Source organism: Pseudoliparis swirei, chromosome 23, assembly GCF_029220125.1.
Source record: "Pseudoliparis swirei isolate HS2019 ecotype Mariana Trench chromosome 23, NWPU_hadal_v1, whole genome shotgun sequence".
Taxonomy (NCBI): Eukaryota; Metazoa; Chordata; class Actinopteri; order Perciformes; family Liparidae; genus Pseudoliparis; species Pseudoliparis swirei.
Window position 1 is genome coordinate 1,153,640 of NC_079410.1, and position 25,539 is coordinate 1,179,178.

The 25,539-nt window shown below is 39.0% G+C and overlaps 1 protein-coding gene across 2 annotated transcripts in view; it reads left to right on the forward strand.

Annotated features, from left to right (window-relative positions):
• The first annotated feature begins 2,351 nt into the window (after positions 1 to 2,351).
• Positions 2,352 to 25,539, forward strand: part of si:dkeyp-113d7.1 (uncharacterized protein LOC407709 homolog) — a 37,306-nt gene continuing 14,118 nt past the window's right edge. For both annotated transcript variants that reach the window (XM_056406306.1, XM_056406305.1), the window contains exons 1-2: positions 2,352 to 2,740; positions 17,406 to 17,928. In XM_056406306.1, coding sequence (XP_056262281.1) covers positions 17,560 to 17,928 — 369 coding nt within the window. In that variant the 5' untranslated portion in view covers positions 2,352 to 2,740; positions 17,406 to 17,559. The remainder of the gene's footprint in view (positions 2,741 to 17,405; positions 17,929 to 25,539) is intronic.

A 25,539-nucleotide genomic window follows, 5' to 3' on the forward strand; every position in this document is an offset into this window, starting at 1 on the left:
ACATACGGCCGCAGATCAGATGATACGATTATAAAGTCGATCATCGATCTCCGGCCTAAGGTGTTCTGGTACCAAGTACACTTATGAACCACCTTATGTTCGAACATGGTGTTCGTTATAGACAAGCAGTGGCTAGCACAGAAGTCCAATAACAGAACACCACTGGTTCAGATCGGCGTCGTTCCTCCCAATCACTCCCCGCCAGGTTTCTCTGTCATTGCTCACGTGAGCGTTGAAGTCTCCCAGGAGAACTATGGAGTCGGCAGGCGGTGCCCTCTCCAGGACCCCTCCCACCGACTCCAAGAAGGCCGGATACTCTGAACTGCGGCTTGGTGCATAAGCACAAACCACAGTCAGAGCTTTACTCCCCGCAACCCGTAGGCGCAGGGAGGCGACCCTCTCGTTCTCCGGGCAAACTCCAACACGGCAGCGCACAGCCGGGGGCTTGTGAGTATCCCCACTCCCGCCCGGCACCTCTCACCCTGAGCAACTCCAGAAAAGAAGAGAGTCCAACCCTTCTCCAGGAGCTTGGTTCCAGAGCCAACGCTGTGCGTGGAGGTGAGCCCAACTAGATCTAGTTGGTACTGCTCCCCCTCCCGCACCAGCTCGGCCCTTCCCGCTAGCGAGGTGACGTTCCACGCCCTAGAGCTAGTCTATGTCGCCGGCGATCGGCCCGCCCAGGTCCCCTGCCCAGCCTGCCGCCCGGTCTACATAGCACCCGACCCCGATGATTGTCCCTGCGGGTGGTGGGTCCACAGGGTTGCTGCTCGATGTCGCTTTCTTGGGCTGAGCCCGACCGCCCCATAGGCGGCGTCTGCCACCAGACGCCGCCGACGAGCTCCCTCCTGGGTCTGGCTCCGGAGGGTGCCCGGTTTCCTTTGTCCGGGCGAGGTGACTAAAGTCCGTGGGCTGCTTTTCATCAGGGTTTTTGAACCGCTCTTAGTCTGGACTCTCACCCGAGACCTGTTTGCCTTGGGAGACCCTACCAGGGGCTAATGCCCCGGACAACATAGCTCCCGGGATCACTGAGCCTCTCAAACTCCTCCACCACGTTAAGGTGGCGATTCACGACTAATATATACACACAAACACACATATGTTATATATATACACATATGTGTATATATACATATATGTGTGTACATGTGTGTGTGAGTATATATGTGTGTGTGTATATACATATATATGTATATATATACACATGTGTGTATATATATACACACATATACACACACACACACACATATATATACACATATATGTGTGTGTATATATATGTGTATGTATATATATATATACACGTATATATATACACTACCGTTCAAAAGTTCATCATCACTCCAGTGTTCTGATGGTACATTGTGTTTGCTAATCGCCTTAGAAGACTAATGTGTGATTAGAAAACCCTTGTGCAATTATGTTAGCACAGCTGAAAACAGTTATGCTGGTGATATAAGCTATACAACTGGCCTTCCTTTGAGCTTGAAGTTTGAAGAACAAAATTTATATTTCAAATATTAATCATTATCTCTAATCTTGTCAATGTCTTGACTATATTTTATATTCATTTGATAAATAAAAGTGTCATTTTTCATGGAAGACACGAAATTGTCTGGGTGATCCCAAACTTTTGAACGGTAGTGTATATATATGTGTATATATACACACATATATATGCACACACATGTATATACACATACACATATATACACATATATTCGTTTCAGTTGTACTTTCAGCTATAGTCTGATATAAATGACAAATGTCTAACTCAAGAAACAAAATACATATAATCTTTATTATTTTTAATTAATAAATCCACTAATCACACTCACATATTAATGTGAATTAATTAACTTTGCATTGAAAATGCCGGAAGGTTATATTTTGATCGTCGTGTATTTATTTATTTATTTATATGCGTGTTATTCGCAAAACTCAAAAAGTATTGAACCGAATGAAATTTGGTGGGATGATTGTTTATTATCCGGGGACCAGTTGATTAGATTTTGGGATCGATCGGGTCAAAGGTCAAGGTCAAAGGTCATGAACAGGTCAAATCTTCTTGAATCACATGGAATTTGGTGGGATGATTGGTTATTATCCGGGGACCATTTGATTAGATTTTGGGATCAATCGGGTCAAAGGTCAAGGTCATGGAAAGGTCAACATCTTTTTTTTTACCATAGCACGATACATTTTTGTCCAATTGGCATGCAACTAATGCCAAAATGTTCATAATTCAATGCCCAATCTTGTGATATGCGGTATGCGCTCTACCGAGTGCCCGTTCTAGTTTGATATTTAGTGATGAGATTATCGCTCTGACGTCACTACTTAACTGCGATGACCCGGATCAGCGGGAGGCGAGTGCCGCTGACCATCAAACACCAGGCGCGCGAAGCCGAAAATAAATGAATAAAACGAGCGCGAGGAGGTGACGACGACGATAACGTAACAATATACCGCGCGCGCACATCCGCGTACCCGCTCGTGCACGCTGAGAAATATACCCCACCTTCTACTACCGTTGCCGTAGTTACCTAGCGCGAGGAGCGACCAGTGAGCAGGCGGGAAGGAAGCGAGGAAAGGAAGCGAGGAAAGGAGGGAGCGGAATTAGTCAGCGGTAGAGAAGGGAGGAGAGGAGGCGAGGCGGCGGGTTGTTTCTGCCGAGGTGGACGTGGCGGGTCCGGCTGCGCGAGTGAGGAAGTGACCGAGGAGGCGCCATGAAGCGGACCAGGTAACGTAGCCTCACCGACCCGAGCCGCCGCGCGGCTTCCGGCTGCCTCGCGCCCTGACAGGACGATCCGCACACATCTCATGATCTGACCGGCTGTTCTTTTGTGTCAGAGGGTGTCAGCCGCTCACACGTCTTCTACCGGGTAGAGGGGGGGGGAGCAGACAGCGGGGGGTGAGAGGGGGAGGAGGGGGACTGCTCCCGGAGCCGCTGCTCCCCGCTCTGACCGCCTCTCATCCCGGCTCCTCTCTCGCTCTCTCCCCGCTGCGTGATAAACAAGATGGCTGCTCGCTGCTCCAGCTAGCGAGACATGGCAGCCTGCCCTGTCTTTGTGAGCAGGGAAGCGCGTTTAAACCAGGGTCTCCCTGCACTGTCACGCGGGGGGCGCGAGGAGAAGCCCCGGAGCTCGCAGTCCCCCGCTGATGCACCGGAAGATGACCCGTTAACCGGGGGACTCGGGGTTGTTTCGCCCGGTTTGTGCCGTAAGCTGCGTGGCCCCTTGAGGAGGTGTTGCTCGGGAGGCGGGCAGCGGCTTCCCCCGCGAGCTCGCAGCCGGTGCTCACCGGTGCCCGCACGCGCTGTCTGTTAGTTTTATTTAATTTAGTAAGAACGTGCAGTCTGTCCGTAGTGTGAAGATAACGGCCACGCGCACGGTCAACTTTGGCCTGCGCGTGCCCGATGCAGCTTTAAAAAATATTCACATTCTTTACTGAGTAAAATGGCCTAAATAGTGAGTGAAAGTACTCCAGGACAAGTAGAAGTCTGGTAGTCGAAACTACCCTCGAGTAAACTTTGTAAGAACACCTGCAGTAAAAGTACATGCATATTGTCAACAAACTAATGAAAGTAGTAAAAGTACATGCATAGTGTCAACAAACTATTTAAAGTAGTAAAAGTACATGCATAGTGTCAACAAACTATTTAAAGTAGTAAAAGTACATGCATAGTGTCAACAAACTAAAGTAGTAAAAGTACATGCATATTGTCAACAAACTAAAGTAGTAAAAGTACATGCATAGTGTCAACAAACTAAAGTAGTAAAAGTACATGCATAGTGTCAACAAACTAAAGTAGTAAAAGTACATGCATCGTGTCAACAAACTAAAGTAGTAAAAGTACATGCATAGTGTCAACAAACTAAAGTAGTAAAAGTACATGCATATTGTCAACAAACTAAAGTAGTAAAAGTACATGCATAGTGTCAACAAACTAAAGTAGTAAAAGTACATGCATAGTGTCAACAAACTAAAGTAGTAAAAGTACATGCATCGTGTCAACAAACTAAAGTAGTAAAACTACATGCATAGTGTCAACAAACTAAAGTAGTAAAAGTACATGCATATTGTCAACAAACTAAAGTAGTAAAAGTACATGCATATTGTCAACAAACTAAAGTAGTAAAAGTACATGCATAGTGTCAACAAACTATTTAAAGTAGTAAAAGTACATGCATAGTGTCAACAAACTATTTAAAGTAGTAAAAGTACATGCATAGTGTCAACAAACTAAAGTAGTAAAAGTACATGCATATTGTCAACAAACTAAAGTAGTAAAAGTACATGCATATTGTCAACAAACTAAAGTAGTAAAAGTACATGCATAGTGTCAACAAACCAGTAGTGAAAGTACATGCATATTGTCAACAAACTAAAGTAGTAAAAGTACATGCATAGTGTCAACAAACTAAAGTAGTAAAAGTACATGCATCGTGTCAACAAACTAAAGTAGTAAAAGTACATGCATAGTGTCAACAAACTAAAGTAGTAAAAGTACATGCATATTGTCAACAAACTAAAGTAGTAAAAGTACATGCATAGTGTCAACAAACTAAAGTAGTAAAAGTACATGCATAGTGTCAACAAACTAAAGTAGTAAAAGTACATGCATCGTGTCAACAAACTAAAGTAGTAAAGTACATGCATAGTGTCAACAAACCTAAAGTAGTAAAAGTACATGCATAGTGTCAACAAACTAAAGTAGTAAAAGTACATGCATAGTGTCAACAAACTAAAGTAGTAAAAGTACATGCATCGTGTCAACAAACTAAAGGAGTAAAGTACATGCATAGTGTCAACAAACTAAAGTAGTAAAAGTACATGCATATTGTCAACAAACTAAAGTAGTAAAAGTACATGCATAGTGTCAACAAACTAAAGGAGTAAAGTACATGCATAGTGTCAACAAACTAAAGTAGTAAAAGTACATGCATAGTGTCAGACTAAAGTAGTAAAAGTACATGCATCGTGTCAACAAACTAAAGTAGTAAAAGTACATGCATAGTGTCAACAAACTAAAGTAGTAAAAGTACATGCATATTGTCAACAAACTAAAGTAGTAAAAGTACATGCATATTGTCAACAAACTAAAGTAGTAAAAGTACATGCATAGTGTCAACAAACTATTTAAAGTAGTAAAAGTACATGCATAGTGTCAACAAACTATTTAAAGTAGTAAAAGTACATGCATAGTGTCAACAAACTATTTAAAGTAGTAAAAGTACATGCATATTGTCAACAAACTAAAGTAGTAAAAGTACATGCATAGTGTCAACAAACTATTTAAAGTAGTAAAAGTACATGCATATTGTCAACAAACTAAAGTAGTAAAAGTACATGCATAGTGTCAACAAACTAAAGTAGTAAAAGTACATGCATAGTGTCAACAAACTAAAGTAGTAAAAGTACATGCATAGTGTCAACAAACTAAAGTCGTAAAAGTACATGCATAGTGTCAACAAACTAAAGTAGTAAAAGTACATGCATAGTGTCAACAAACTAAAGTCGTAAAAGTACATGCATAGTGTCAACAAACTAAAGTAGTAAAAGTACATGCATAGTGTCAACAAACTAAAGTCGTAAAAGTACATGCATAGTGTCAACAAACTATTTAAAGTAGTAAAAGTACATGCATAGTGTCAACAAACTAAAGTAGTAAAAGTACATGCATAGTGTCAACAAACTAAAGTAGTAAAAGTACATGCATAGTGTCAACAAACTAAAGTAGTAAAAGTACATGCATAGTGTCAACAAACTAAAGTAAAAGTACATGCATAGTGTCAACAAACTAAAGTAGTAAAAGTACATGCATAGTGTCAACAAACTAAAGTAGTAAAAGTACATGCATAGTGTCAACAAACTAAAGTAGTAAAAGTACATGCATAGTGTCAACAAACTAAAGTAGTAAAAGTACATGCATAGTGTCAACAAACCAAAGTAGTAAAAGTCCATGCATAGTGTCAACAAACTAAAGTAGTCAAAGTACATGCATATTGTCAACAACCAAAGTAGTAAAAGTACATGCATAGTGTCAACAAACTAAAGTAGTAAAAGCATGCATAGTGTCAACAAACTAAAGTAGTAAAAGTACATGCATAGTGTCAACAAACTAAAGTAGTAAAAGTACATGCATAGTGTCAACAAACTAAAGTAGTAAAAGTACATGCATAGTGTCAACAAACTAAAGTAGTAAAAGTACATGCATAGTGTCAACAAACTAAAGTAGTAAAAGTACATGCATATTGTCAACAAACTAAAGTAGTAAAAGTACATGCATAGTGTCAACAAACTAAAGTAGTAAAAGTACATGCATAGTGTCAACAACAAAGCAAACTACAAACTAAAAGTACATGCATTGTGTCAACAAACTATTTAAAGTAGTAAAAGTACATGCATATTGTCAACAAACTATTTAAAGTAGTAAAAGTACATGCATATTGTCAACAAACTAAAGTAGTAAAAGTACATGCATAGTGTCAAGCTATTTAAAGTCGTAGTACATGCATCGTCTCAACAAACTAAAGTAGTAGTACATGCATATTGTCAACAAACTAAAGTAGTAAAAGTACATGCATATTGTCAACAAACTAAAGTAGTAAAAGTACATGCATATTGTCAACAAACTAAAGTAGTAAAAGTACATGCATAGTGTCAACAAACTATTTAAAGTAGTAAAAGTACATGCATATTGTCAACAAACTAAAGTAGTAAAAGTACATGCATAGTGTCAACAAACTAAAGTAGTAAAAGTACATGAATAGTGTCAACAAACTATTTAAAGTAGTAAAAGTACATGCATATTGTCAACAAACTAAAGTAGTAAAAGTACATGCATAGTGTCAACAAACTATTTAAAGTAGTAAAAGTACATGCATATTGTCAACAAACTAAAGTAGTAAAAGTACATGCATAGTGTCAACAAACTATTTAAAGTAGTAAAAGTACATGCATATTGTCAACAAACTAAAGTAGTAAAAGTTCATGCATAGTGTCAACAAACTATTTAAAGTAGTAAAAGTACATGCATAGTGTCAACAAACTAAAGGAGTAAAAGTACATGCATAGTGTCAACAAACTAAAGTAGTAAAAGTACATGCATAGTGTCAACAAACTAAAGTAGTAAAAGTACATGCATAGTGTCAACAAACTAAAGTAGTAAAAGTACATGCATTGTGTCAACAAACTAAAGTAGTAAAAGTACATGCATAGTGTCAACAAACTAAAGTAGTAAAAGTACATGCATAGTGTCAACAAACTAAAGTCGTAAAAGTACATGCATAGTGTCAACAAACTAAAGTAGTAAAAGTACATGCATATTGTCAACAAACTAAAGTCAAAGTACATGCATAGTGTCAACAAACTAAAGTAAAAGTACATGCATATTGTCAACAAACTAAAGTAGTAAAAGTACATGCATAGTGTCAACAAACTAAAGTAGTAAAAGTACATGCATAGTGTCAACAAACTAAAGTAGTAAAAGTACATGAATAGTGTCAACAAACTATTTAAAGTAGTAAAAGTACATACATATTGTCAACAAACTAAAGTAGTAAAAGTACATGCATAGTGTCAACAAACTAAAGTAGTAAAAGTACATGAATAGTGTCAACAAACTATTTAAAGTAGTAAAAGTACATGCATATTGTCAACAAACTAAAGTAGTAAAAGTACATGCATAGTGTCAACAAACTAAAGTAGTAAAAGTACATGCATAGTGTCAACAAACTAAAGTAGTAAAAGTACATGCATCGTGTCAACAAACTAAAGTAGTAAAAGTACATGCATAGTGTCAACAAACTAAAGTAGTAAAAGTACATGCATATTGTCAACAAACTAAAGGAGTAAAGTACATGCATATTGTCAACAAACTAAAGTAGTAAAAGTACATGCATAGTGTCAACAAACTATTTAAAGTAGTAAAAGTACATGCATAGTGTCAACAAACTATTTAAAGTAGTAAAAGTACATGCATAGTGTCAACAAACTATTTAAAGTAGTAAAAGTACATGCATATTGTCAACAAACTAAAGTAGTAAAAGTACATGCATAGTGTCAACAAACTATTTAAAGTAGTAAAAGTACATGCATATTGTCAACAAACTAAAGTAGTAAAAGTACATGCATAGTGTCAACAAACTAAAGTAGTAAAAGTACATGCATAGTGTCAACAAACTAAAGTAGTAAAAGTACATGCATAGTGTCAACAAACTAAAGTCGTAAAAGTACATGCATTGTGTCAACAAACTAAAGTAGTAAAAGTACATGCATATTGTCAACAAACTAAAGGAGTAAAGTACATGCATAGTGTCAACAAACTAAAGTAGTAAAAGTACATGCATAGTGTCAACAAACTAAAGTCGTAAAAGTACATGCATAGTGTCAACAAACTAAAGTAGTAAAAGTACATGCATAGTGTCAACAAACTAAAGTAGTAAAAGTACATGCATAGTGTCAACAAACTAAAGTAGTAAAAGTACATGCATAGTGTCAACAACCAAAGTAGTAAAAGTGCACATGCATAGTGTCAACAAACTAAAGTAGTAAAAGTACATGCATAGTGTCAACAAACTAAAGTAGTAAAAGTATGCATAGTGTCAACAAACTAAAGTAGTAAAAGTACATGCATAGTGTCAACAAACTAAAGTAGTAAAAGTACATGCATAGTGTCAACAAACTAAAGTAGTAAAAGTACATGCATAGTGTCAACAAACTAAAGTAGTAAAAGTACATGCATAGTGTCAACAAACTAAAGTAGTAAAAGTACATGCATAGTGTCAACAAACTAAAGTAGTAAAAGTACGCATAGTGTCAACAAACTAAAGTAGTAAAAGTACATGCATAGTGTCAACAAACTAAAGTAGTAAAAGTACATGCATATTGTCAACAAACTAAAGTAGTAAAAGTACATGCATAGTGTCAACAAACTAAAGTAAAAGTACATGCATAGTGTCAACAAACTAAAGTAGTAAAAGTACATGCATAGTGTCAACAAACTAAAGTAGTAAAAGTACATGCATAGTGTCAACAAACTATTTAAAGTAGTAAAAGTACATGCATATTGTCAACAAACTAAAGTAGTAAAAGTACATGCATAGTGTCAACAAACTAAAGTAGTAAAAGTACATGCATATTGTCAACAAACTAAAGTCGTAAAAGTACATGCATATTGTCAACAAACTAAAGTAGTAAAAGTACATGCATAGTGTCAACAAACTATTTAAAGTAGTAAAAGTACATGCATAGTGTCAACAAACTAAAGAAGTAAAAGTACATGCATAGTGTCAACAAACTATTTAAAGTAGTAAAAGTACATGCATATTGTCAACAAACTATTTAAAGTAGTAAAAGTACATGCATATTGTCAACAAACTAAAGTAGTAAAAGTACATGCATAGTGTCAACAAGCTATTTAAAGTCGTAGTGCACATGCATAGTGTCAACAAACTAAAGTAGTAAAAGTACATGCATATTGTCAACAAACTAAAGTAGTAAAAGTACATGCATATTGTCAACAAACTAAAGTAGTAAAAGTACATGCATATTGTCAACAAACTAAAGTAGTAAAAGTACATGAATAGTGTCAACAAACTATTTAAAGTAGTAAAAGTACATGCATATTGTCAACAAACTAAAGTAGTAAAAGTACATGCATAGTGTCAACAAACTAAAGTAGTAAAAGTACATGAATAGTGTCAACAAACTATTTAAAGTAGTAAAAGTACATGCATATTGTCAACAAACTAAAGTAGTAAAAGTACATGCATAGTGTCAACAAACTATTTAAAGTAGTAAAAGTACATGCATATTGTCAACAAACTAAAGTAGTAAAAGTACATGCATAGTGTCAACAAACTATTTAAAGTAGTAAAAGTACATGCATATTGTCAACAAACTAAAGTAGTAAAAGTTCATGCATAGTGTCAACAAACTATTTAAAGTAGTAAAAGTACATGCATAGTGTCAACAAACTAAAGGAGTAAAAGTACATGCATAGTGTCAACAAACTAAAGTAGTAAAAGTACATGCATAGTGTCAACAAACTAAAGTAGTAAAAGTACATAGTGTCAACAAACTAAAGTAGTAAAAGTACATGCATTGTGTCAACAAACTAAAGTAGTAAAAGTACATGCATAGTGTCAACAAACTAAAGTAGTAAAAGTACATGCATAGTGTCAACAAACTAAAGTCGTAAAAGTACATGCATAGTGTCAACAAACTAAAGTAGTAAAAGTACATGCATAGTGTCAACAAACTAAAGTCGTAAAAGTACATGCATAGTGTCAACAAACTAAAGTAGTAAAAGTACATGCATATTGTCAACAAACTAAAGTAGTAAAAGTACATGCATAGTGTCAACAAACTAAAGTAGTAAAAGTACATGCATAGTGTCAACAAACTAAAGTAGTAAAAGTACATGCATAGTGTCAACAAACTAAAGTAGTAAAAGTACATGAATAGTGTCAACAAACTATTTAAAGTAGTAAAAGTACATGCATATTGTCAACAAACTAAAGTAGTAAAAGTACATGCATAGTGTCAACAAACTAAAGTAGTAAAAGTACATGAATAGTGTCAACAAACTATTTAAAGTAGTAAAAGTACATGCATATTGTCAACAAACTAAAGTAGTAAAAGTACATGCATAGTGTCAACAAACTATTTAAAGTAGTAAAAGTACATGCATATTGTCAACAAACTAAAGTAAAAGTAAAACATGCATAGTGTCAACAAACTATTTAAAGTAGTAAAGTAGTATGCATATTGTCAACAAACTAAAGTAGTAAAAGTACATGCATAGTGTCAACAAACTATTTAAAGTAGTAAAAGTACATGCATATTGTCAACAAACTAAAGTAGTAAAAGTACATGCATAGTGTCAACAAACTAAAGTAGTAAAAGTACATTCATAGTGTCAACAAACTAAAGTCGTAAAAGTACATGCATATTGTCAACAAACTAAAGTAGTAAAAGTACATGCATATTGTCAACAAACTAAAGTAGTAAAAGTACATGCATCTCCTAGGAGGACAACAACACCTAGGAGAACAACACGTAGGACAACAACAACACCTAGGACGACAACAACACCTAGGACGACAACAACACCTAGGACAACAACAACACCTAGGACGACAACAACATAAAGTAGTGTCAACAAACTAAAGTAGTAAAAGTACATGCATATTGTCAACAAACTAAAGTCGTAAAAGTACATGCATATTGTCAACAAACTAAAGTAGTAAAAGTACATGCATATTGTCAACAAACTAAAGTAGTAAAAGTACATGCATATTGTCAACAAACTAAAGTAGTAAAAGTACATGCATAGTGTCAACAAACTAAAGTAGTAAAAGTACATGCATAGTGTCAACAAACTACTTAAAGTAGTAAAAGTACATGCATGTTGTCAACAAACTATTTAAAGTAGTAAAAATACATGCATATTGTCAACAAACTAAAGTAGTAAAAGTACATGCATAGTGTCAACAAACTATTTAAAGTAGTAAGAGTACATGCATAGTGTCAACAAACTATTTAAAGTGGTAAAAGTACATGCATATTGTCAACAAACTAAAGTAGTAAAAGTACATGCATAGTGTCAACAAACTAAAGTAGTAAAAGTACATGCATCGTGTCAACAAACTATTTAAAGTAGTAAAAGTACATGCATATTGTCAACAAACTAAAGTAGTAAAAGTACATGCATATTGTCAACAAACTAAAGTAGTAAAAGTACATGCATCTCCTAGGAGGACAACAACACCTAGGAGAACAACACGTAGGACAACAACAACACCTAGGACGACAACAACACCTAGGACAACACCTAGGACACCAACAACACCTAGGACAACAACACCTAGATGAACAACACTAGATGACAACACGACAACAACACCTAGGAGGACAACAACACCTAGGACGACAACAACATAAAGTAGTGTCAACAAACTAAAGTAGTAAAAGTACATGCATATTGTCAACAAACTAAAGTCGTAAAAGTACATGCATATTGTCAACAAACCTAAAGTAGTAAAAGTACATGCATATTGTCAACAAACTAAAGTAGTAAAAGTACATGCATATTGTCAACAAACTAAAGTAGTAAAAGTACATGCATAGTGTCAACAAACTAAAGTAGTAAAAAGTACATGCATAGTGTCAACAAACTACTTAAAGTAGTAAAAGTACATGCATGTTGTCAACAAACTATTTAAAGTAGTAAAAATACATGCATATTGTCAACAAACTAAAGTAGTAAAAGTACATGCATAGTGTCAACAAACTATTTAAAGTAGTAAGAGTACATGCATAGTGTCAACAAACTATTTAAAGTGGTAAAAGTACATGCATATTGTCAACAAACTAAAGTAAAAGTACATGCAAAGTGTCAACAAACTAAAGTAGTAAAAGTACATGCATCGTGTCAACAAACTATTTAAAGTAGTAAAAGTACATGCATAGTGTCAACAAACTAAAGTAGTAAAAGTACATGCATCGTGTCAACAAACTATTTAAAGTAGTAAAAGCACATGCATATTGTCAACAAACTAAAGTAGTAAAAGTTCATGCATAGTGTCAACAAACTAAAGTAGTAAAAGTACATGCATAGTGTCAACAAACTAAAGGAGTAAAGTACATGCATAGTGTCAACAAACTAAAGTAGTAAAAGTACATGCATAGTGTCAACAAACTAAAGTAGTAAAAGTACATGCATAGTGTCAACAAACTATTTAAAGTAGTAAAAGTACATGCATATTGTCAACAAACTAAAGTAGTAAAAGTACATGCATAGTGTCAACAAACTAAAGTAGTAAAAGTACATGCATAGTGTCAACAAACTATTTAAAGTAGTAAAAGTACATGCATATTGTCAACAAACTAAAGTAGTAAAAGTACATGCATAGTGTCAACAAACCAGTAAAAAGTACATGCATAGTGTCAACAAACTATTTAAAGTAGTAAGAGTACATGCATAGTGTCAACAAACTAAAGTAGTAAAAGTACATGCATAGTGTCAACAAACTATTTAAAGTAGTAAGAGTACATGCATAGTGTCAACAAACTATTTAAAGTGGTAAAAGTACATGCATATTGTCAACAAACTAAAGTAGTAAAAGTACATGCAAAGTGTCAACAAACTAAAGTAGTAAAAGTACATGCATCGTGTCAACAAACTATTTAAAGTAGTAAAAGTACATGCATAGTGTCAACAAACTAAAGTAGTAAAAGTACATACATCGTGTCAACAAACTATTTAAAGTAGTACAAGTACATGCATAGTGTCAACAAACTATTTAAAGTAGTAAAAGTACATGCATAGTGTCAACAAACTAAAGTAGTAAAAGTACATGCATAGTGTCAACAAACTAAAGGAGTAAAGTACATGCATAGTGTCAACAAACTAAAGTAGTAAAAGTACATGCATAGTGTCAACAAACTAAAGTAGTAAAAGTACATGAATAGTGTCAACAAACTATTTAAAGTAGTAAAAGTACATGCATATTGTCAACAACCGTAGTAAAAGTACATGCATAGTGTCAACAAACTAAAGTAGTAAAAGTACATGCATAGTGTCAACAAACTATTTAAAGTAGTAACAGTACATGCATATTGTCAACAAACTAAAGTAGTAAAAGTACATGCATAGTGTCAACAAACTAAAGTAGTAAAAGTACATGAATAGTGTCAACAAACTATTTAAAGTAGTAACAGTACATGCATATTGTCAACAAACTAAAGTAGTAAAAGTACATGCATAGTGTCAACAAACTAAAGTCGTAAAAGTACATGCATAGTGTCAACAAACTAAAGTAGTAAAAGTACATGCATAGTGTCAACAAAGTAAAGTAGTAAAAGTACATGCATATTGTCAACAAACTATTTAAAGTAGTAAAAGTACATGCATAGTGTCAACAAACTATTTAAAGTAGTAAAAGTACATGCATATTGTCAACAAACTAAAGGAGTAAAGTACATGCATAGTGTCAACAAACTATTTAAAGTAGTAAAAGTACATGCATAGTGTCAACAAACTAAAGTCGTAAAAGTACATGCATAGTGTCAACAAACTAAAGTAGTAAAAGTACATGCATAGTGTCAACAAACTAAAGTCGTAAAAGTACATGCATATTGTCAACAAACTAAAGTAGTAAAAGTACATGCATATTGTCAACAAACTATTTAAAGTAGTAAAAGTACATGCATATTGTCAACAAACTAAAGTAGTAAAAGTACATGCATAGTGTCAACAAACTAAAGTAGTAAAAGTACATGCATAGTGTCAACAAACTAAAGTCGTAAAAGTACATGCATAGTGTCAACAAACTAAAGTAGTAAAAGTACATTCATAGTGTCAACAAACTAAAGTCGTAAAAGTACATGCATAGTGTCAACAAACTAAAGTAGTAAAAGTACATGCATATTGTCAACAAACTAAAGTAGTAAAAGTACATGCATATTGTCAACAAACTAAAGTAGTAAAAGTACATGCATCTCCTAGGAGGACAACAACACCTAGGAGAACAACACGTAGGACAACAACAACACCTAGGACGACAATAACATTTAGACAACACCTAACACCACCTTTGACAACAATTTAGACAACAACAACATTTGATGACAACACTCGACAACACTTGACTCACCAGGACAACAACACCTAGGACAACAACAACACCTAGGACGACAACAACATAAAGTAGTGTCAACAAACTAAAGTAGTAAAAGTACATGCATATTGTCAACAAACTAAAAGTGTAAAAGTACATGCATATTGTCAACAAACTAAAGTAGTAAAAGTACATGCATATTGTCAACAAACTAAAGTAGTAAAAGTATATGCATATTGTCAACAAACTAAAGTAGTAAAAGTACATGCATAGTGTCAACAAACTAAAGTAGTAAAAGTACATGCATAGTGTCAACAAACTACTTAAAGTAGTAAAAGTACATGCATGTTGTCAACAAACTATTTAAAGTAGTAAAAATACATGCATATTGTCAACAAACTAAAGTAGTAAAAGTACATGCATAGTGTCAACAAACTATTTAAAGTAGTAAGAGTACATGCATAGTGTCAACAAACTATTTAAAGTGGTAAAAGTACATGCATATTGTCAACAAACTAAAGTAGTAAAAGTACATGCAAAGTGTCAACAAACTAAAGTAGTAAAAGTACATGCATCGTGTCAACAAACTATTTAAAGTAGTAAAAGTACATGCATAGTGTCAACAAAGTAAAGTAGTAAAAGTACATGCATATTGTCAACAAACTAAAGTAGTAAAAGTACATGCATCTCCTAGGAGGACAACAACACCTAGGAGAACAACACGTAGGACAACAACAACACCTAGGACGACAACACCTAGGACAACACCTAGGACACCAACAACACCTAGGACAACAACACCTAGGACAACAACAACACCTAGGATGACAACACCTCGGACAACAACAACACCTAGGAGGACAACAACACCTAGGACGACAACAACACCTAGGACAACAACAACACCTAGGACGACAACAACATAAAGTAGTGTCAACAAACTAAAGTAGTAAAAGTACATGCATATTGTCAACAAACTAAAGTCGTAAAAGTACATGCATATTGTCAACAAACTAAAGTAGTAAAAGTACATGCATAGTGTCAACAAACTAAAGTAGTAAAAGTACATGCATAGTGTCAACAAACTACTTAAAGTAGTAAAAGTACATGCATGTTGTCAACAAACTATTTAAAGTAGTAAAAATACATGCATATTGTCAACAAACTAAAGTAGTAAAAGTACATGCATAGTGTCAACAAACTATTTAAAGTAGTAAGAGTACATGCATAGTGTCAACAAACTATTTAAAGTGGTAAAAGTACATGCATATTGTCAACAAACTAAAGTAGTAAAAGTACATGCAAAGTGTCAACAAACTAAAGTAGTAAAAGTACATGCATCGTGTCAACAAACTATACAAAGTAGTAAAAGTACATGCATAGTGTCAACAAACTAAAGTAGTAAAAGTACATACATCGTGTCAACAAACTATTTAAAGTAGTACAAGTACATGCATAGTGTCAACAAACTATTTAAAGTAGTAAAAGTACATGCATAGTGTCAACAAACTAAAGTAGTAAAAGTACATGCATAGTGTCAACAAACTATTTAAAGTAGTAAAAGTACATACATATTGTCAACAAACTAAAGTAGTAAAAGTACATGCATATTGTCAACAAACTAAAGTAGTAAAAGTACATGCATAGTGTCAACAAACTATTTAAAGTAGTAAAAGTACATGCATATTGTCAACAAACTAAAGTAGTAAAAGTACATGCATAGTGTCAACAAGCTATTTAAAGTCGTAAAAGTACATGCATAGTGTCAACAAACTAAAGTAGTAAAAGTACATGCATATTGTCAACAAACTAAAGTAGTAAAAGTACATGCATAGTGTCAACAAACTAAAGTAGTAAAAGTACATGCATAGTGTCAACAAACTAAAGTCGTAAAAGTACATGCATAGTGTCAACAAACTAAAGTAGTAAAAGTACATGCATAGTGTCAACAAACTAAAGTAGTAAAAGTACATGCATTGTGTCAACAAACTAAAGTAGTAAAAGTACATGCATAGTGTCAACAAACTAAAGTAGTAAAAGTACATGCATATTGTCAACAAACTAAAGTAGTAAAAGTACATGCATATTGTCAACAAACTAAAGTAGTAAAAGAACATGCGTAGTGTCAACAAACTAAAGTAGTAAAAGTACATGCATAGTGTCAACAAACTAAAGTAGTAAAAGTACATGCATAGTGTCAACAAACTAAAGTAGTAAAAGTACATGCATAGTGTCAACAAACTAAAGTAGTAAAAGTACATGCATCGTGTCAACAAACTAAAGTAGTAAAAGTACATGCATAGTGTCAACAAACTAAAGTAGTAAAAGTACATGCATATTGTCAACAAACTAAAGTAGTAAAAGTACATGCATCGTGTCAACAAACTAAAGTAGTAAAAGTACATGCATAGTGTCAACAAACTATTTAAAGTAGTAAAAGTACATGCATATTGTCAACAAACTAAAGTAGTAAAAGTACATGCATAGTGTCAACAAACTAAAGTAGTAAAAGTACATGCATAGTGTCAACAAACTTAATGTTGATGGATCAATACTTCCTTCGTGTTCTTGTGCATGTTGTGTTTTACTGTAACTCCATGAATGATGCTGACCCAGCTCCAGCAGAGCCCTGCCGCTCTGCTGGGTGAGTCGTCGTGGTTCTCCTCACTGGAGGAGTGCTGACCCTTCAGATATTGAGCCATACGGTCTCCCTGCCGTGGTGTTGTGTGTAACATGTCCTACTGCCAATGAAATACATGGTCATGGTTCTGTGTGCAGGCTGGGCCCCGTGAGGTGACATCAGAGACTCCTTGTTGGACTCCTAAAGGACACGCCCCCTCTCAGGTAGACTTCTACAGAGGAGGGAGAAAGCGTTGGCAATACGTCGGCCCAACCGGAGCGTGGCGAGGAGGGTTAGCTCCGCCCCCTCACCATGACAGACTTGGAGACGGAGTGTTTGAGCCTCTGCTCTCCCCCCCCACCTCTGGACTCGGGGCCCGACTGCCCCCCCGCGCTCGGGTCGCCGGCGGTGGAGCTCGCCGAGCCGCTGGCGATGCTGCCGTGTGTGAAGAGCGAGCCGGAGGACGGGGACCTGGACAGCATTCAGACCGTGGACCTGTCGGAGATCCAGCCTCTGGCCACGGCCGACCTCGGCCAGGACCAGGTCAAGATGGAGATCAGCGGCCTCGACTACATCAAGTCTGAGCACCACCACCTTGGCCACTTCCACCACGGAGACGCCACCGAGCTGGACTATAAGTCGCACTACGAGCCCAGCTCTGTGTTCGACTACATCTCCCAGGTAAAGATGGCCCCCGCTCACACCTGGTCCCAGGTAGACCCCGTTCACACACCTGGTCCCTGGTAGACCCCGTTCACACACCTGGTCCCTGGTAGACCCCGTTCACACACCTGGTCCCAGGTAGACCCCGTTCACACACCTGGTCCCTGGTAGACCCCGTTCACACACCTGGTCCCAGGTAGACCCCGTTCACACACCTGGTCCCTGGTAGACCCCGTTCACACCTGGTCCCTGGTAGACCCCGTTCACACACCTGGTCCCTGGTAGACCCCGTTCACACACCTGGTCCCAGGTAGACCCCGTTCACACACCTGGTCCCTGGTAGACCCCGTTCACACACCTGGTCCCAGGTAGACCCCGTTCACACACCTGGTCCCAGGTAGACCCCGTTCACACACCTGTTGTTGTCGTCCTAGGTGTAGTCCTAGGTGTTGTTGTCGTCCTAGGTGTTGTCCTAGGTGTTGTTGTCATCCTAGGTGTTGTCATCCTAGGTGTTGTTGTCATCCTAGGTGTTGTTGTCGTCCTAGGTGTTGTCGTCCTAGGTGTTGTTGTCGTCCTAGGTGTTGTCGTCCTAGGTGTTGTTGTCCGAGGTGTTGTTATCCTCCTAGGTGTTGTTGTCGTCCTAGGTGTTGTTGTCGTCCTAGGTGTTGTCCTAGGTGTTGTCGTCCTAGGTGTTGTTGTTGTCCTAGGTGTTGTTGTCCTCCTAGGTGTTGTTGTCCTCCTAGGTGTTGTCGTCCTAGGTGTTGTTGTTGTCCTAGGTGTTGTTGTCCTAGGTGTTGTCGTCCTAGGTGTTGTTGTTGTCCTAGGTGTTGTTGTCCTAGGTGTTGTCGTCCTAGGTGTTGTTGTCGTCCTAGGTGTTGTCCTCCTAGGTGTTGTTGTCGTCCTAGGTGTTGTCCTAGGTGTTGTTGTTGTCCTAGGTGTTGTTGTCCTCCTAGGTGTTGTTGTCCTCCTAGGTGGTGTTGTCGTCCTAGGTGTTGTTGTTGTCCTAGGTGTTGTCGTCCTAGGTGTTGTCATTGTCCGAGGTGTTGTTGTTGTCCGAGGTGTTGTTGTCCTCCTAGGTGTTGTTGTCGTCCTAGGTGTTGTTCAATTCAATTCAGTTTATTTGTATAGCCCAATTTCACAAATTACAAATTTGTCTCAGAGTGCTTTACAATCTGTACACATAGACATCCCTGCCCCAAAACCTCACATCGGACCAGGAAAAACTCCCAAATAACCCTTCAGGGGGAAAAAAAGGGAAGAAACCTGAGGAGAGCAACAGAGGAGGATCCCTCTCCTAGGATGGACAGATGCAATAGATGTAATGTGACCAGAAGGACAGATTTAGAGTTAAAATACATTCAATGAATATGACAGAGTGTATGAATAGTTCATAGGAGGCATATTCCACGATGGAGACCTCCACGATCCATCAGGCAGATGGCGGTGGGGAGGAGGAGTGGGCGGAGTCTCAACAGTGGGCGGAGTCTCAACAGGACAGTGGCGCAGTCATGAGCAGGAATTCCACGACCCAGACGATCCATCAGGCAGATAGGATCTATGCCGTCTCATAGGGTCCGGCGACCCCATGAGACGTGAAGTCAAAAGCGACTCCGGGAGAAAGCAGAGTTAGTAACATGTGATTGAGAGATGAACATTCATCCTTAAGGAGAGAAAAAGAGGAGATAGGTACTCAGTGCATCCTAAAACGTCCCCGGCAGCTATAAGCCTATAGCAGCATATCAAGGGCTGGACCAGGACAAACCTGATTCAGCCCCTAACTATAAGCTCTGTCAAAAGGAAGGTCTTAAGTCTACTTAAACGAGGTGACTGTGTCTGCCTCCCGGACTGAAATTGGAAGCAGGTTCCATAAAAGAGGAGCTTGATAACTAAAGGCTCTGGCTCCCATTCTACTTTTTAAGACTCTAGGAACTACAAGTAGTCCCGCATTTAGTGAGGGTAGCTCTCTAGTGGGGCAATATGGTACTACAAGCTCCTTAAGATATGATGGAGCATCACCAATCAAGGCTTTGTAGGTTAAGAGAAGAATTTTAAAGTGATTCTTGATTTTACTGGGAGCCAGTGCAGAGCAGCTAGTGCAGGAGTGATGTGATCTCTTTTCTTAGTTTTAGTGAGAACACGAGCTGCAGCATTCTGGATCAACTGGAGGGACCTAAGAGATTTATTAGAGCAGCCTGATAATAAGGAGTTGCAGTAATCCAGTCTCAAGCAACGAACGCTGAACCAATTTTTCTGCATCTTTTGAGACAAGATGTGCCTGATTTTTGAAATATTACGATGAAAGAATGCAGTCCTTGAGATTTGCTTTAACGGGAGTTAAAGGACAAGTCCCGATCAAAGATAACGCCAAGATTCTTTACAGTGGTGTTGGATGCCAGGGCAATGCCGCCTACAGAATCCACATCACCAGATAATTGATCTCTGAGGTGCTCAGGGCCGATTAAAATTACTCGGTTTTGTCTGAGTTTAACATCAAGAAGTTGCAGGTCATCCATGTTTTTATGTCTTTAAGACATGCTTGAATTTTACAGAGTTGGTTGCTCTCCTCTGGTTTTATCGATAGATATAGTTGAGTATCATCTGCATAACAATGAAAGTTTATGGAGTGTTTCCTGATAATATTGCCCAAAGGAAGCATGTATAAGGTAAATAAAATTGGTCCAAGCACGGAACCTTGTGGAACTCCGTGATTAACGCTGGTGGTTATCGAGCGCCATCGTTTACAAATACAAACTGAGATCGATCTGATAAATAGGATTTAAACCAAATTAGTGCCGTGCCTGAAATGCCAATCGACTGCTCCAGTCTCTGTAACAGGATGTCATGGTCAATGGTGTCGAATGCAGCACTAAGGTCTAACAAGACCAGGACAGAGAGGAGTCCTCTATCAGCACTAAGGTCTAACAAGACCAGGACAGAGAGGAGTCCTCTATCAGCACTAAGGTCTAACAAGACCAGTACAGAGAGGAGTCCTCTATCAGGACTAAGGTCTAACAAGACCAGTACAGAGAGGAGTCCTTTATCTGCTGCCATTAAGAGGTCATTTGTAATTTTCACCAGTGCCGTCTCGGTGCTGTGGTGTTTTCTAAATCCTGATTGAAATTTCTCAAATAAACTATTATGATGTAGAAAGTCGCACAACTGATTTGCGACCACTTTCAAGGATCTTGGAGAGGAAGGAGGTTAGAGATTCGTCTGTAGTTAGCCAACACCTCTGGATCCAGAGTGGGCTTCTTCAGGAGAGGTTTAATAACAGCCACCTTGAAGGAGTGTGGTACGTGGCCTGTTAGCAGAGACACATTGATAATATCTAATAGAGAGCCGCCATTAAAGGCAACACGCCTTAAGCAGCCTCGGCGGGATGGGGTCCAAGAGACAGGTAGACGTGTACGAAGTAGAAAGCGTTGAAGATAATTGGTCACGGTTGATGGGAGAAAAGCCCAAATACACCAGGGCATACAGCGGTTTCAAGGCCATTCCACTTGAGGACAGATTGGCACTGGTTATGGGCAAGAGAATATTAATCTTGTCCCTAATAGTTAAAATCTTTTCATTAAAGAAGTTCATAAAGTCATTACCACTAAGGTTTATAGGAATGCTCGCCCACAGAGCTGTGACTCTCTGTCAGCCTGGCTACAGTGCTGAAGAGAAACCTGGGGTTGTTTTTATTTTTTTCTATTACTGATGAGTAATAGGCTGCTCTGGCATTACGGAGGGCCTTCTTATATGTTTTAAGACTATCTCGCCAACCTGCCGGATTCTTCTTGAGATTAGTTGAACGCCATATGCGCTCAAGCTTTCGGGGCGTGTGCTTTAGTTTGCGGGTCTGAGGGTTATACCAGGGAGCAAACCTCCTCTTCCTCACTGTCTTCTTCTTCAGAGGGGCTATCGAGTCCAGTGTCATTCTCAAGGAGCCTGTGGCACTGTCAACAAGATGATCAATCTGGGACGGACTAAAGTTAGACCAGGAGTCCTCTGTTATATTGAGACGTGGTATCGAATCAAATACAGAAGGAATCGCTTTAAATTTAGCTACAGCACTGCCAGTTAGTCATTTGGTGTAGAAACTTTTTACTAATGGAGTACTTTTCGGTAGTATAAATTCAAAAGTTATGAGGTTGTGGTCTGACAGAAGAGGATTCTGTGGGAAGACGTTCAAATGCTCAATGTCAACGCCATAAGTAAGAACAAGATCAAGCGTGTGGCCAAAGCTGTGGGTGGGTTTCTGTACTCTCTGACAGAAGCCAATCGAGTCCAACAAGGAGATGAATGCAGCACTAAGGCAATCATTATCAACATCCACATGGATATTAAAATCTCCAACAATAATAACTTTATCGGTTTTAAGAACCAAACTTGATATAAATTCTGAGAATTCAGATATAAACTCTGAATATGGACCTGGTGGCCGGTACAGAATCACAAATCGAATTGGCTGTAGTGTTTTCCAGGTTGGATGAAAGACTAAGAACAAGGCTTTCAAATGAGGTGTAGTGTAAATTTGGTTGAGAATTAATTAATAGGCTCGATGCAAAGATGGCTGCTCCACCTCCTCGACCGGTGCCTCGAGGAATGTGAGTATTAATATGACTTGGAGGAGTCGATTCATTCAGGCAGACATATTCTTCATGGCTCAGCCAGGTTTCAGTTAGGCAACATAAATCAATGTGATTATCTGATATTAAATCATTTAGTAACACAGCTTTAGATGACAGAGATCGAATATTTAGGAGACCACATTTAATAGACCTATTTTGTTGCACTGCTGAAATAATGGTGTTAACTTGTATAAGGTTATTGTGTACGACTCCTCTTCTGCTTACTTTTGATTTATTTAATTGAAGTGGCCGTGGGACAGACACAGTCTCTACTCTGAAGTCATGGGTGGGTAACTGCTCGAATGGAAGAGCAGAGAAGGGTGTTAAACTACAACTCTGCTCCCGGTTCCTGATCTGAACCCTGGGTTGTCATAGATTAAGTCCGTGATCAACTTGGTCATATTCGCAGAAATGAGACGCCTCCGTCCAACGTGGGATGGATGCCGCCTCCTCATCAGATCAGGATTTACCCAGAAAGTCTTCCAGTTGTCTACGTAGCCCACATTATTCGCTGGGCACCACCTCGACAGCCAGCGGTTGAAAGACGACATTCGGCTATACAATTCGCCTGTCTGCAAATTTGGGAGAGGGCCAGAGAAAATTACGGTGTCCGACAACGCCTTGGCATAAGCACACACCGATTCCACATTAATTTTAGTGATTTCCGACCGACGGCTCGGGCGCCATTACCACCGCGTGTATTACAATCTGACTGTAACTCCGCTTATCCTTAGCCAGCAGCTTCAACCAAGACTCCACGACGCCCGCTCTGGCCCCGGAGGCACACGACTCTGGTCCGTAGCCGCTATTTTCACGTTCCTGACTATAGAGCTCCCGATAACCAGGGTGTGTTCCTCAGCGGGTGTGTCGCTGAGCAGGGAAAACTGGTTGGAAACGTGAAGTGGTTGGTGCACAGCGGGCTTCTGTGTAGACTTACTACTCCTGCGAACAGTTACCCACGATCCCGCTGATCGGGCACCACCGGAGAACAGCTAACAGCTGACTGTAGCTCCGCGCCAGCTACGGGAGAGGGCGGGCTAACTAGCATAGCTGTCTGAGCTTCGATAGCGCGGAGCCGTGCATCTAACCCACTTAGACCTGCCTCCAACCTAGCAAATAAACTACACTTGTTGCATGTATCGTTATCATTAAGGGAGGCAGGGGGATAACTATACATGAGACACACTGAGCAAGAGGGAGCGGGAGGGAGAGAAGAAGAAGTCATGCTCGCTGTTGAGCTGGCAACCAGAGCTTACCGGAAGAGTGAGATGATGCGTTCAGGAGCAGCTGGGAAAATCAGCGATTGTCGATTGAGATCAATACAGTTGTCGTCCTAGGTGTTGTCCTAGTTGTCGTCCTAGGTGTTGTCCTAGGTGTTGTTGTCGTCCTAGGTGTTGTTGTTGTCCTAGGTGTTGTTGTCCTCCTAGGTGTTGTTGTCCTCCTAGGTGTTGTTGTCCTCCTAGGTGTTGTTGTTGTCCTAGGTGTTGTCGTCCTAGGTGTTGTTGTTGTCCTAGGTGTTGTCGTCCTAGGTGTTGTTGTCGTCCTAGGTGTTGTTGTTGTCCTAGGTGTTGTCATCCTAGGTGTTGTTGTCGTCCTAGGTGTTGTCCTAGGTGTTGTTGTCGTCCTAGGTGTTGTTGTTGTCCTAGGTTTTGTTGTCCTCCTAGTTGTTGTTGTCGTCCTAGGTGTTGTTGTTGTTGTCCTAGGTGTTGTTGTCGTCCTAGGTGTTGTTGTCCTCCTAGGTGTTGTTGTTGTCCGAGGTGTTGTCGTCCTAGGTGTTGTTGTTGTCCTAGGTGTTGTTGGTGTCCTAGGTGTTGTCCTAGGTGTTGTTGTCGTCCTAGGTGTTGTTGTTGTCCTACGTGTTGTTCTCCTAGGTGTTGTTGTCCTCCTAGGAGTTGTTGTTATCCTAGGTGTTGTTGTCCTCCTAGGTGTTGTCGTCCTAGGTGGTGTTGTCGTCCTAGGTGTTGTTGTCCTAGGTGTTGTTGTCCTCCTAGGTGTTGTTGTCGTCCTAGGTGTTGTCGTCCTAGGTGTTGTTGTCCTAGGTGTTGTTGTCGTCCTAGGTGTTGTTGTTGTCCTAGGTGTTGTTGTCCTCCTAGGTGTTGTTGTTGTCCTAGGTGTTGTCGTCCTAGGTGGTGTTGTCGTCCTAGGTGTTGTTGTTGTCCTAGGTGTTGTCGTCCTAGGTGTTGTTGTCATCCTAGGTGTTGTTGTCCTCCTAGGTGTTGTTGTTGTCCTAGGTGTTGTCGTCCTAGGTGTTGTTGTCGTCCTAGGTGTTGTTGTCCTTTTGGTGTTGTTGTTGTCCTAGGTGTTGTTGTCCTAGGTGTTGTTGGTGTCTTAGGTGTTGTCGTCCTAGGTGTTGTTGTCGTCCTAGGTGTTGTTGTCCTCCTAGGTGTTGTTGTCGTCCTAGGTGTTGTCCTAGGTGTTGTCGTCCTAGGTGTTGTTGTTGTCCTAGTTGTTGTTGTTGTCCTAGGTGTTGTTGTCCTCCTAGGTGTTGTTGTCGTCCTAAGTGTTGTCATCCTAGGTGTTGTTGTTGTCCTAGGTGTTGTTGTCCTCCTAGGTGTTGTTGTTGTCCTAGGTGTTGTCGTCCTAGGTGTTGTTGTTGTCCTAGGTGTTGTCCTCCTAGGTGTTGTTGTCGTCCTAGGTGTTGTTGTTGTCCTAGGTGTTGTCGTTGTCCTAGGTGTTGTCGTCCTAGGTCTTGTTGTCGTCCTAGGTGTTGTTGTTGTCCTAGGTGTTGTTGTCCTCCTAGGTGTTGTTGTCCTCCTAGGTGTTGTTGTTGTCCTAGGTGTTGTCGTCCTAGGTGTTGTTGTCGTCCTAGGTGTTGTCGTCCTAGGTGTTGTTGTCCTCCTAGGTATTGTTGTTGTCCTAGGTGTTGTTGTCGTCCTAGGTGTTGTTGTCCTCCTAGGTGTTGTTGTTGTCCTAGATGTCGTCCTAGGTGTTGTTGTCGTCCTAGGTGTTGTCCTAGGTTTTGTCGTCCTAGGTGTTGTCGTCCTAGGTGTTGTTGTCGTCCTAGGTGTTGTTG